Raw genomic sequence first — 13631 nt, forward strand, 5'->3', positions numbered from 1 at the left:
GGAACACCCAGTAGCTGGCTGTCCTGGCTGAAAGGAGCAGCATCTCTAGCTCTATTGGGCTTCTGTGCCTCACCCTAGCATCATGCTCAGTGCAGGGTGCCGTCTGCACCTTGCCCAATGGAGGCCCGTGTGCCTGATGGGATGTGAAGGGAGAGGAGACTGGCTTTCTCCCTCACACCCCTCCCTCTTCCTGTCCTTCAGGCTTGCAGCCGGAAGCTGTACAACTGGCTAAAGGTGTCTCCCTACCGTCCAGACCAGCAGGTGGAGGAAGATGATGATTTCATGGATGAAAATCAGGGGAAGGGAATTCGGGTGCTGGGCATTGCATTCTCCTCTGCCAGGTACGAGTAAAAGGGTGGCTCCTGAGTTTACCTGCCATACTAGCCTGTTCCCATCGCTTCAGAGGGACCCTGTTTGTTTTGCAGAGATCACCCCGTGTTCTGCGCCCTGGTTAATGGCGAAGGTGAGGTTACAGACTTCCTCCGGCTGCCGCACTTCACCAAAAGACGGAACGCCTGGCGGGAGGAGGAGCGGGACAAGAAGGTGAGCTGGGGCGGGGGCTGTATTCCCAAGCTTATTACTGAAGTGGGACAGTGCACATGGACTGCAGTCAGCAGCAAGCGATCCCAAGCATGTCGGTCAGAGCTAAGTCTGAGATGTATCAGAACTGGGAGCAAAGCTGTGTGCTTGTGAATGGAAGAGTTCTGAAATAAGCCCTACGATCAGTGAGTGCAGAGGAGGGGGCGTGTTCTGGCTGGGTGAGAGGGTCGTTTTGGAAAGCGATCTCTGCTGCAGACCAGATCAGTGTGGGCTGTAAGGCCAGCACTGCATGGGGGCAGGGACAGTCCCGAGTTTGCAGGTGGGATTGCTATGGAACCCTGCTCGCTGCGCTGGGAGCCTTTGGAAAAGGCCTGTCTGACTTCTGGAACGGCCAGAATCAGACCTTGCTGTCCATTAGTTACAGATGGTCTGAATTGGTCCTTCTGCCCCTTTTGGAGCTGGCGCCATCGCTCCTGTGTGCGTTGCAGTATTTGAGCAGCCATTTCAGGGCCCTTCTCCTCTGCCCAGCCAGCTAGCAATAGGCAGTATGGCTCAGTGGAAATTGGGAAGGGCTCCCGGCTTCTATTTCTGGCTCAGTCTCCCTGTAACTCTGTGAGCAGGTCACCTCTAACCTCTCCCCAGCTGAGCCAGCTTGTCCCTTCCCAGGGCTGTCTGGGAAGGGCCGTGAGCCAGCGCTTTGCCCGGTCCTGGGTTTTGTCTGGCGGAGTGTAGTGGCATGTCAGTGCCATAGGTAGGTTTGAGGATTTGCCCTGGGAAATGGGAGCTCAGCGTATGGTACTGGGAAGCTCTAGTAAATGGCCTGTTTCTATGGAACCTCTTGCTTCCTTTTCTGTGCTCCAGGCCCAGGATATTGAAACTCTGAAAAAATTCCTTCTGAACAAGAAGCCTCACGTAGTGACAATTGCAGGAGAGAACAGGTACGAGTGAGCTCTGGCGTCTGCTTCCCACGCTACCGTCCCTCCCCGGCCATTCGTTTTTCTTCCTCCTCCCCGTCCCTTGCCACCTGTCCATGTTGTGCCTGCAGCGGGGTGGGACTCAGCTGCTGCTCCTACAGCAGACCCTACTGAGTGAGGGCTTGGCTCTCCACTCTGCAGTGCTGATGGTGCGCCTAGCCCCGCAGAGGCAGTATCTGTCACTTGCTCCTATCCCCCTCCCCAAGTGAAAATGCTCGTCCCAGAGCCCAGCTGTCTCCAGCGTTGCACAGCTCAGCCAGCCTGGGAGCACCCTGCTGCCCTGGAGCAGGGTCGGCCACAGCGCTCTCACGTGGGTCTGTGGTCGTGGGTGGCTTCAGTCCCATTGCTAGTGGTCAGCTGGCCCCTGCAGCAGAGTGAAGAGACCTTCTCCTTCAGACCAGGCAGAAGCGGGGAGCTCGCACTGCCCAAGTATCCATATTTGGTGGTTGTATAGCAAAGGCTTTCAGGGCTCCCAGTCCAGCGCCTTTCACCAGTAAGAAAGGATTAAGCCCCAAACTGGGCTCAAGACGCTCCAAGAGACATGCTGTGCATCACTCAATTCACTGGCTGGCTTCCGATTTGGTGCTTTTGACTGACGGAGCCTCTTGCTGTTAGCACCTACAGCCGATGCTCAGTTCAGAGGGGCTGGGAGCTGGGGGTGTGACATTGCCCACTGCAGGAGCTGCCTTGGGGTGCCTCTCTCCTGCAATTGAGTGTCCAGCTTTCTTGTCTTCCTCCCAATCCCCTTGGCTATGTCTCCCCAGGGATGCCCAGATGTTGATGGAGGACGTCAAGCGGATTGTGCATGAACTGGATCAGGGGCAGCAGCTGTCTTCCATTGGGGTGGAGCTAGTGGACAATGAGCTGGCCATTCTCTACATGAACAGCAGGAAGTCAGAGGTAAAGCACCAGTGCACCTGTCCTCCTGTGCTCCTTCCAAGTGGCCTGCCTTTCCCTGGCCACTGGGAGGATAACCCATCTCACTGAAATCCCACCACCTCAGGCAGGCTGGAGGTCTCTGCTGCTGCATGATGATCAAGCCTTGGCTGAGGTGCATCAGGGTTTGGGATTGGAGGGGCTTGTGAGGGGATCCTGCTGGGGCTGACTGAAGACACATGCACCAGGAGACTCAGTGGTGGGTACCTAAGGGTGTGTATTGGCAAGATCTGGACAGAACCTTGCCCACTTGAGCAGAAGGGAGTTGCTGCAACCTAGCTAATAAGGGGAGGAACTGGACAAAATGGAGCTAGAACTATTCTCTCCTCCTTTCTCCTTTCTTCTAATTGTAGAAGAGCCCTGGGAGCCTTTGAACCCATCCCCCAACCTGCCCTGAGTGCTGAAAGGTGCTTTTTTGAGTTGGTGTCACTTGTCATTAGTGCTAGCAGCACTGACAGCCTTGCTCTGCCTCTCTGATTCTCTGCAGAATGAGTTCCGGGATTACCCCCCTGTGCTGCGCCAAGCTGTCTCCCTGGCTCGCCGCATTCAGGACCCCCTGATCGAATTTGCTCAGGTCTGCAGCTCTGATGAGGATATCCTGTGTCTGAAACTTCACCCTCTGCAGGTAACTGTTCCTTACAGGGTTTTCAGTCAGAAAGAAACAAGCCTGGGAATTTTCAACAGCAGGAATGGGCCCTAAACTGAGACAACAAGGTGTCCACCTGTTCTAGGATACGTCCAACTAGCGCGACTCCTTCCTGCTCCCTTTCTCTAGAGTGCAGTGCTCATCTGCCTTGCAGCCTTAGACTAGCCTTGTTCTCCAAGATAAATCTCCACTTGTGTTGAACCTAAGGGAGGGGTTACACCTGTGAGGACCAAAGTCAGCCCAGATTTGCTTTTGAACAACATTGTATAGACCTACCCCATGAGTGACCCCTTCTCCCTTGGCAGGAACACGTGGTGAAGGAGGAGCTGCTGAATGCCCTCTACTGCGAGTTCATAAACCGTGTGAATGAGGTGGGAGTGGATGTAAATCGGGCAATTGCTCACCCTTACAGCCAGGCCCTGCTACAGTATGTTTGTGGCCTGGGGCCACGCAAAGGGACTCACCTGCTCAAGGTAAGAATGGAGCTGTCTCTGCTACCCCATAGCTGACGTTGCCTTAAAGCTACTCTGTGGAAGTCCGCATCATGGCTGCAGCGCTGGGAGGCATAGTATCCGGGCCTGCACTTGTGGTGTGTCTGACAGCACTGTCCCCATGGGGCCAAGAGAGTGTGGTTATCGAACTGCTAGTGGACTTGGAGCTGTGTATGGGCCGCTCTCCCAGGTGTGGTTAGGAATTCTCAGCAGATCCATCAATCCCAGCAAATTCCTGAGATGACAGTAGTGTCTGACAGGGTGTGCTGTGGTATCAGGACACTCGGCTGCTTTAGGAAGCACAAAGTGAAAGGCCAAGTACCTCTCCTTGCCCTGAGAGGTGTGGCAGGCCTGCCTGCGGTGTGGTGCTGCTTTTAGATCTTCCCTTCATGTGGCTTTGAAATGCTTCCTGTACAGCAAAGCAAGAGCTAATGTGACAGGAGCAGGGTGGTTGTACCAGATACTCTCTTTGGACCCCTCACTATTCAGTCTGAGGCCTCTCTTTCCTTGCCTGTCTTGCATCGGGGCTGGGATATCTGTTCCCTCCATGTACTGCATTGCAAAGCTAATGCTAAAATCTCCTCCCTTAGATCCTGAAACAAAACAACACAAGGCTGGAGAACCGGACTCAGCTAGTCACCATGTGTCACATGGGACCCAAGGTCTTCATCAATTGTGCTGGTTTCATCAAAATTGACACAGCATCGCTGGGTGACAGGTTGGTATTAGGTGGTGCTGCATGGGTTTAGTACTTGAATGACTGGCTAAAATGGATTCCATTCTGCTGGGACAGTATTCCTAGGCATTTCTGTGCAGCAGCCTTTCATGTCCAGCCAAGTGAGTTTATTACTGGTTGTTAATCTGACTCTCTCTAGGCCAATTCAACCTAAACATTCGTGTGAGCAGTACAGCACGAATTCTCTGCTGTGATTGGGAGGGTCCTTTGTGGTGAAGAGAAACCAAAGCGAGAATCAGTTCTTCCCTAGTTAGTGTCTTTGTACCTTTCACCACACTAGCCCATAGACCCTTTTGTTTAGTTCTGGTCTCGCGGATTCATTTATTTGTAATGCTTTTTTTTAACAGTCCCTAACCTGGGGCAGTAGCACAGCACAAGAATGTAACTGGCTCTTAAACTGGAAGGAAGATTGTGGGAGTTTGTGTGGAGAAATGTATAGAGCTTAAAAATAATGTTATTAATCAAAGCTAGTGTTAAATAGAAAGCGTGAGGGCAGTTTGAACCCGTCTCTAAACTCTGGATGGCCTCTGGGCCAGGAATGTGCTGTGCTCACTGGGCTGCTTCTTACTTTATCTCCCCGGGGTTGGAAGAGTCTGGGAACAAACAGGGCAGCCAGGTGAACTCTTCAGCCTTGCTCCCCTCCCTGGGAGTTCTGGCCTTCCAAGGGCCAGGGCCTGGGCGTTTACAGGACACAGACCCCAGGAACATGAATGCGGGGTCTCTTGGACTGAGACAAAGTTTTGGTACCTCTGAAACAGTTTGGTGCAGAGGATTGCGTTGTCAACTAACCACACCTGACTAGTATGAGACAGCAAATTATAACCACAGCTTCCTGCTACATGGCACAAGTCCTGATGTGCAATACTCGCTTTTGATCAGACTGACCAAAGTGCACTGTAGCAATCAGGCTATGCCCAGATGATGTGCGTGGCCTCAGGCTGCACTCTGCCCTTCTCTATTTCATGTTCATTTAAGAAAATTCTTGTTCATTTAAAGCAGCTAAATTTTTCAGTGAACTGTGAAAGTGAACAGCAGAAACTCAGCAGCAGCATGTTCTCTTTAGTCATTTTGCATCCTCTGGCTTGTGAATGCATCGCTGGCCTCCTGCAGAGTTTCCAGTTTGATGCATGTGTTTGAATTCATGTAGCACGGATTCCTACATAGAGGTCCTAGATGGGTCCAGGGTCCACCCTGAAACCTACGAATGGGCAAGAAAAATGGCAGTGGATGCCCTAGAGTACGATGAATCGGCAGAGGATGCCAATCCAGCTGGAGCTCTAGAGGAGATCCTGGAAAACCCAGAGCGTCTAAAAGACCTGGATCTTGATGCCTTTGCTGAAGAGCTGGAGAGACAGGTCTGTGCAGGGGAAGGAAGAGGGGGTGGAGCTGCCTTTCAGCCCTGAACTCTTGGGGTTTGATGGCACAGGGCTGTTCTAGCATGACCTCTGTCCTACGTGGGACACAAACATTAAACCATGCCATTGCACAAACAGGGTTACGGTGACAAACACATCACTCTGTATGACATTCGAGCTGAGCTGAGCTGCAGATACAAGGATCTGAGAACCCCATACCGTTCTCCTAACACGGAGGAGGTCTTCAATATGCTGACCAAAGAAACACCAGAGACCTTCTACATAGGTACGTCCCCATCTTCTTGGAGGGCTCTATCAGTTAGAGAACTGCTGTCACAAGCTGCGCCAGGGAGTGGAGGTGTGTGAGAATGGCAGCTATGTGAACACTTATTGGGTTGGTGCAAGGTCTGCAGCTTCTTGGTGTGCTGCAGAACCAGACTGTTTGTGTCGTGCTTGACAGCTTTTATGGAAGGCCTACCCATAGGTACGGGAGTACTAAGTAATCCAAGTAGCCTCCAAGAGGCTTGTGTGGCATCCCATTCAGGGCACCGTCCAACCCTTGCGTGTGCCTGATATACTCCTGTTTCCTCTCCCCAGGTAAAATGATCACCTGCAATGTGACTGGGATAGCCCATAGGAGGCCCCAAGGCGAAAGCTACGATCAGGCCATACGGAATGATGAGACTGGCCTCTGGCAATGTCCCTTCTGTCAGCAGGATAACTTCCCGGAGCTCAGTGAGGTAAAGTGACCGGGCTGCTCCCGCAGGTGCCGTCTCCATCGGCAGGCTGCTCAGATGTGATGCTGCCCCCAGAGCATCCTGTAGGGCATGCAGTACCAGAGGGGCCTTCTGAGAGAGGACACCGCTTCAGGGCAGGGATTGTGCCTCCCATGTTCAGACAGCACCCAGCACAGTGGGCCCCCAACCCTTACTGGAGCCTTTGGCTGTAAACCTAATATGAATACTTACTACTGCTTCTGGAATTGCCTCTTTCTAGGTCGGCCAGCACCACTTAATTGCTGTGCGAGGGTTGCCCAGTATATCTGACTAGGTGTGACGGGATGGGATCTTCAGCTATAGCCAGTCGGTCACCTTTTCCCCACAGATGTTCAGAATGGGTTTGTTCAGAGTCTGGACTTTTCTGTTTTATGCAGAGAAGCCGCCTATGAGGTGGAGAAAATAAGCTGATTTCACCCCCATTTTCTCAGTTTAAGAACCAGCACAGACTCCCTGCTCTTAGATGGGGTGGCATTTTTGGGTCCTACCTTAAGAGTGGCAAATTCCAGCCTTGATAGCCAGGACCCTGGGTAATCAGCAGTTCCCATGTGACTAAAGTAGAACCCACCCCTTACTGTGGAGTTGTGCTTCCGAATTTAAAGGGACCTCAACTCTTGCAGCGGCTTGTAGGGTGCTGACATGGCAGGCCCAGCTGGTATGGGCATGAACGGCAGCGTAGACAGTGAGGCATGCAGAAGAGCATCCTCCGTGCCTGAATCCCAAGGGTCCGGAATCTACATGCCCTTTCCACACACCCAAGCAGTGCCTCCCTCATCTACACTGCAACTTTTTGCAGCACAGTGTCCCGCTGCCTCCCACAGCTGGAGCATTTCACTGTCATGCGGCTACAGGCTGCAGTGCCAGGTGCAGACGCAGCCTCCCTTTGACTGCAGCGTGTGACTACATGAGTTGTGCCTGTACTCTGCACGCTGCTGTAAGTCTAGACAGAGCCTAAGCGTTCTAGCCTTCCTTGTTGCAAAGCAAACCTGCCTGCCATGAGCTGAGTGTAGCTGGCATAGGAATGCTGCATGGATCAGTTTGTCAGTCAAACTTCTGTCTTATAATTTCTCTGAAGCTGCTGCAGGTTCTCCAGTTTGCTGCTATGGCTGTTACAGAACTTATTCCTATCTTGCCCTGGCACACCCAGGCCCCTGCTTGAAAGTGTCTCTTGTGTCTAACTGTATTGTACTTGTGCTGCCTTTGGAAATTGTTTTCCATGCTGAGCGTCTTATTCCTTTGCTTCCTTAAGGTTTGGAATCACTTTGACAGTGGCTCCTGCCCTGGCCAGGCTATTGGGGTAAAGACACGGCTGGACAATGGGGTCACTGGCTTTATACCAACCAAGTTTCTCAGCGACAAGGTGGTTAAGCGGCCAGAAGAAAGGGTGAAGGTAGGAAAACAGAGTGCATCTCCTCGTCCAGCTCCTGGTGGGTGTCTCTAAAAAGCTGGTACCAGAGGCTCAGAATCCTGCTCATCTCTCTCTCCCCAGATATCGCTGCAACTGCTCTCTTTCCCTTGTGGGCTCTAAATCAATAGTGAATTTAGGTTTTTGTTCGCTTCCTTCTCCCAGACTGCGAGTCTCCCTTAGCTGCTGGTGGGAACTGTGTGAATGAGTTAGCATATTACACTGTGCAGGATTTATTACAGTCTGAATGAAGTCCAGACCCTGGGAGGCTGGAAGGCATTCTAATGAGGAGCTGACCTTTGTTTCCAGCTTTTGAAATAGCTCAAGGAGCGGCTGCTAGATTCTGGGAGGGTCATTTTTCCCTCACTCAGGGTAGTTTCTCCTTGCTGAATCCCTCACTCAGGGTTATTTTTCCTAGTTGAATCCGTTTCTGTGGCTTGTCTGAGTTACTTGGTCTCCATCAGAACAGGGACCTGGGCCCTATTATTAGAATTACATGGGTATAGAATGCAGATGTGCACATAATTAAAAGAGAAGGGTTCATCTCTGCTCTCCTTTGGGATCCTTGCTGAGGCAATTAACATTTAGATGAAGGACTATCCTGTTGAGATCTGAGGTCTCCTAGCAATCCCTTTACGAGGACACTGTCAGCTTAAACACATTTAAATGGACTACATACCAGTTTCTCCTAGAGCCCCTTTAAACACCATGACCTGGATCTTTAAAATGTTAAGGGTTTTTCTGCTCCCCTGTTCATTTAGAAGGGTCTTTTGGACAGGCTTGAAAATGTGCTCCGCCCACCACCCCATCCTGTTGTGTGTGCACACCTGACTGCTGCTTGCTGTCTGTTCACTTCCCCTTTCAGCTCCGAGGCACTAGGGGACACCAGCAACAGAACAAAGAAGCTGACTATGCAAAGGGCTGTGAAATGCCAAAGAAAACACACTGGAGAAGAGTCAGATTCTCCTCTAATCCCTTCCAGGTCTAGTCTTCTGTAGGGTCATTGTAACAGTGGTAGATAAACAGCTTTCAAGAGGGATAGCTAATTTTTATTTTCAGGTTGATGTGTCCCTTTAAATACTCGAGGTAAGCCTACCACCTGGTGCGGCTGTGATAGGACACTCTCCGAGTGGGTGCAGCATGTGAGTTGCACCTGCTGACTAATCCAGTCTGCCTCTCCTCTGCAGATAGGAATGACTGTTCACTGTAGGATCATGAAGATAGACATTGAGAAGTTCAGTGCAGACCTGACCTGCAGGACATCAGATCTGATGGATAAGAACAATGAATGGAAGCTGCCCAAAGACACTTACTATGACTTTGATGCTGAGGCAGCAGATCACAAGCAGGAAGAAGACTACAAGAGGAAACAGCAGCGCACAAGTGAGTATCCCTTCTCTCGGGCCCTGAGAACCTGGGGCATGGAGATTCGCAGTTTGCATCAGTGAAAAGAAATGGGATTGGATGTTTCTTGCAATGAAACCACTACTATGGGAATACTAACCGCCCACTTGTCTGACAGCATACATCAAGAGGGTGATCGCTCACCCATCATTCCATAATATCAGCTTCAAGCAAGCCGAGAAGATGATGGAGACCATGGACCAAGGGGACGTGATCATCCGGCCAAGCAGCAAGGGGGAGAACCACCTGACTGTCACCTGGAAGGTGAACGATGGGATTTACCAGCATGTGGATGTCCGAGAGGAGGGCAAGGAGAATGCCTTCAGTTTGGGCTCCACCCTTTGGATTAACACAGAGGTAAGAGCTGGTGGAAGTGTGACTGGGGATGTGAACCTGGTGGGGTGAATCCCAGCCCAGTTAATGGGAGGTGAAAGCTGACTCAGCATGGAGGGTGGGCACAGTCACCCCAGAGGGAACTGCTCTAAAGGATTGAATGGTTTGGCGTTTAGAAGCCAGAAATGGTAGCAGAAGCTGCACTCCTTGCAGCAGAGGTTACGTACAAGTTGGCCATCAAACTGAAACCTTTCCTGGCTTCACAAAGCTGGGTGAGAATCATGGAACCGGCTATGGACAGCCTGTGTGGCTGGGAGCCGGAGCCTGAGGCTTTACTCTTCTCACAGGTGCTTCCAGACTATCTGGGAGCAGCTTCCAATTTCCCTCGCTTCCAGTTCCTGAGCGAATGCTGGGCAGCCAGCCTCTCTATTCAGATTTTAGAGTAACTGGTGGCTCTGTGTAAAAGAATCCTAGAGATTAGTGTTAGAAGAGCCCATTAGCTAATCAAGTGCAGTGATTCTCAACCTTTTCAGGTCGCTGTGACTCCTTATCTGAAGTGTAAAAAACAAAACAATGCAGCCCCATTACATTTATTTCTAAAGTAATTGTGAGGGGAAAATGGATCCATGATAGTGCAATGCCTGTGCAACTTATCTGTTGTGTGTTTCAGGAGGCTGACCGAGAATACTTGACCTTGAGGAGTCAGGAATGAGATTTTTTTCCTTGCTTTAGATTGTTTCCAATGCCTCGTGACTCCCCATTGCCTTTCATGCCTCCATCCCTGGGTCGGTTTCAACCCATCAGCTGAGAAACCCTGATCTAATCCAACCACTGCAAGACAGTTTGCTGTGCTCCATTTTCCCAGCTGCTCCTTTAGTCTAAGGAACAAAGTGCTTCCCCCCCAAGCTTGTCAAATAGAGTTGGGGTCACTGTTTATCCCTGAGACTGAAAGGAACTGAGCTGCCCACCACTTGCACTGTGCACATTAATCCTACAGAGCACGTGTTTAAGGGAGTGGGCCTCTTTAGGGAGTCAGGACGCTTGCCCTGCACTCCACTGCAGACAGGTTCTCTAGTCACCCTGTGGTGCCTTCCCCTGTAGCAGTTCAGGGTTAAGAGGATCTGAGCCCCGAAGACCCAGGCATCGCTCAGCACAGCGGGTTCGGTTTTGCCTTTGGAGGTTCAGGAGTCAGACTCAGAATAAAGTGGCTCTTTCTATGTTCGTTCCAAGGAATTCGAGGACCTGGATGAAATCGTCGCTCGCTATGTCCAACCAATGGCATCTTTTGCTAGAGACCTGCTGAGTCACAAATACTACCAAGACTGCAGTGGTGGAGACAGGAAGGTGAGCCTCCCAGAGGGGCTGCTGCAAAGCTGGAGGGCAGCTGGCTGCCCCAGATCAGTTTCCTGGCCTCTGTGCGAACACGAACCACTGAGTTCGAGTCCGGGTTAAAATAGAAGAGGTGAATGTGTTCTGACCTATCGCACAGTGCTTGTGTTGGTCACCTCCCAGCTTTGTGTCTGGGGGAGCTAGCTTGGAGTGGTAGAACCAGCAGAGAGCCTGGGCTGGTTTGCTGGGCCGTAATGTCTGAAGGCCTGTGTCACTGTCTACGCCAGGGAAGGGAGAACCCTGCCTTTGCACCAGCCTGACAGTGCTTGCACATCACAAAGGCGAGGGCAGAAAGGCATCTCTCCCTCTCCAACTCTGCTGCTGCCCCGCTCTAGGGGAAGGGCTCTCAGATGGGACACGAGCACCCTAAAGCGGGGATAAAGGGATGCGGCTCCCCTCACACCATTGCTTGAAGACTTGTCTGCAGCACTGACCTAAGTAAGCACGAGAGTGTCCATCTGGACCTCCCAGTTGCCTCCACCAAGTGGTTACAGCTGCCAGCCCTACGTGCCATACTCAGCATTGTGAAATGAGCCCTAGATGAAACCACTGAATGCTGTTTGTGCCTGGACACTGCCATGAGGAGGGGTGGGCTGGGCGGAAGCCAGCACTGCAGTGTGCCATCAGCACGCACCTGTGAGTCCTGGCGCTGCCCCCAGGCTGCACAGGGTATCTCAATGGAGCGTTTCTCTCTCTCCCCCTCTAACCAGAAATTGGAAGAACTTCTAATAAAGACCAAGAAGGAGAAGCCAACCTTTATTCCTTACTTTATCTGTGCCTGTAAAGAGCTACCTGGCAAATTCCTTCTCGGATACCAGCCTCGAGGGAAACCGAGGTCAGTGGTGCATATATGTTGTTTTGGTACAGCTGGCTGTCAGTCATTGCAGGGCCTGAGCCTTTGCTTGTCCCCGGCCTGACTTTTCTTGGGCTCCGCTCTGGTTTGGTGTGTAGCAGCAGCCCTGACCCCTGGGCTTTGGTCTGCAGGTGCCTTACACATGTAGCTGCTGATGCCTTTGACCAGGTGGCCACCACGAGCCATGCCCTACCCCTCGGCAGGGGAGAGTATGGATTCCCTTTGAGTATCCTCAGCAGTCCACTAGCAATTGGCAGTTCCAGAGTCATGGCCAAGTGTTACTGGGACTGGGTTGGAAGCTGGTGGAAGGCGGGTGGTCCCAGCAGAGTCTGTGGGTTCCTTTCTGATGCACCCATCGCCTTAGTACCATGAGCCCTCCCGTCCCTTTTTCATGCTGTGTTGGGGGGAGCTGGTTATGGCCAGCAATCGGTGAAGCTGTGCCGCAGTGTGATGTGCTCGTCTCTCCCCCTTCCTGACCTTACAGGATAGAATATGTGACGGTAACACCAGAGGGATTCCGGTACCGGGGACAGATCTTCCCTACAGTGAATGGGCTCTTCCGGTGGTTTAAGGATCATTATCAGGACCCAGTGCCAGGTGACCCCCAAATCCTAATCACCAGAGTTGTTCTGTCCTGCAGGAAATCAATTCATGGGGCAGACTAAGGGCTGGCTCATGCTCCATGGATAGTCTAAATGGAAATGGGATCAAGCATCTGTCAACAATTAGTCAGATGTGCAGTTACAGAGCTGCTTCCAGTTACAGGGACTTGTACAGCCTAGTCTCTTTCCCCCTCTCCCCTGTGTTTTGAATGAGATCTGCTGTCTGCCTGTATGTCAACTCTTGCTCTGTCTTGCAGAGAAGTCTCTCTCCTGTGTTTGTGACTCATTCATTGCACCAGAAAGGGTCAGCGTCATCCTTGTGACTGTGCCACAGGGCTCAGTAAGAGAAGCTGGGCTGTGAAGCTCTGTCCTTTAAATATGCATGGCCTTGCTGATTGTAAACAAAGCTCAAAAACCACAAATTGAACTCAGGGACCCAGATGGCTTGGGAGAGCTACTGGAATGTCGGAAAATCAGAGTTTGATTTTGGTGACGTTCCAGACTCCCTGTCTGTTGAAATTCAGATCAACGGAGCCTTTCTGTATGTGGGAAATGTTCCCAAGAAAACCAGATTAACGTGCTTAGCTTTGCTTTTCATCTGCATAAATGAATGCTGTTTAGAAGGAATCTGTCTGCTGGGCAAGCAGCATGGTGTGGGCTGGGCCTGACCATTTCACTCTTCTCTGTCCCCTACATACTAGATGCTCTTTATTCCATTGTCCCTGTTTTCTAGCAGAGTAGCACGTTGCCACAAGAATTTTGCTGGGATCTGTTAAAATCCTGGGTAGTAAGAACCCCCACTCAGATTTCAGAATGAAATACTGTGACGGGTTCCCCCCTCCTCGGCATGCCACCTGGAACTGGGGTACCACTGAGCCCCCCGACCCACCAGCCTGGGCTCCCACTCGCACTGTAATGCTGTGACAAACTGCAGACACGCTCTCAGTCTCACACTTTCACCAGCACACAAGTAGGGACACATCCAGCTGTAGTAAAATGCAGACAGACTTTGTGACTAGCCCCTGCACAGGAAAGCTATACAGCTAAGGCTCTTACCAGTTTCCCGGGCGCGCACACCCTGTCTGAAGAGTAAACCCAAAATTATATTTTCTTGCACTGCACAGAGAACTATACAGCATAAGCTCATGAAATTCGTCCTCTCCCTCAATGTGGAGGAAGATATGCAACAGC

The 13631-nt window shown here is 51.4% G+C and overlaps 1 protein-coding gene across 5 annotated transcripts in view; it reads left to right on the forward strand.

Annotated features, from left to right (window-relative positions):
* Window positions 1-13631, forward strand: part of SUPT6H (SPT6 homolog, histone chaperone and transcription elongation factor) — a 40204-nt gene that overhangs the window by 21590 nt on the left and 4983 nt on the right. For all 5 annotated transcript variants that reach the window (XM_043499192.1, XM_038375508.2, XM_038375507.2 and 2 more), the window contains 16 exons: window positions 202-341; window positions 426-543; window positions 1402-1478; window positions 2279-2414; window positions 2938-3075; window positions 3402-3569; window positions 4178-4305; window positions 5471-5678; window positions 5817-5964; window positions 6276-6418; window positions 7704-7844; window positions 9047-9242; window positions 9382-9620; window positions 10827-10940; window positions 11696-11820; window positions 12323-12435. In XM_043499192.1, coding sequence (XP_043355127.1) covers window positions 202-341; window positions 426-543; window positions 1402-1478; window positions 2279-2414; window positions 2938-3075; window positions 3402-3569; window positions 4178-4305; window positions 5471-5678; window positions 5817-5964; window positions 6276-6418; window positions 7704-7844; window positions 9047-9242; window positions 9382-9620; window positions 10827-10940; window positions 11696-11820; window positions 12323-12435 — 2332 coding nt within the window. The remainder of the gene's footprint in view (window positions 1-201; window positions 342-425; window positions 544-1401; window positions 1479-2278; window positions 2415-2937; window positions 3076-3401; window positions 3570-4177; window positions 4306-5470; window positions 5679-5816; window positions 5965-6275; window positions 6419-7703; window positions 7845-9046; window positions 9243-9381; window positions 9621-10826; window positions 10941-11695; window positions 11821-12322; window positions 12436-13631) is intronic.

The sequence above is a fragment of the Dermochelys coriacea genome, chromosome 17 (assembly GCF_009764565.3).
Source record: "Dermochelys coriacea isolate rDerCor1 chromosome 17, rDerCor1.pri.v4, whole genome shotgun sequence".
NCBI classification, from domain to species: domain Eukaryota; kingdom Metazoa; phylum Chordata; order Testudines; family Dermochelyidae; genus Dermochelys; species Dermochelys coriacea.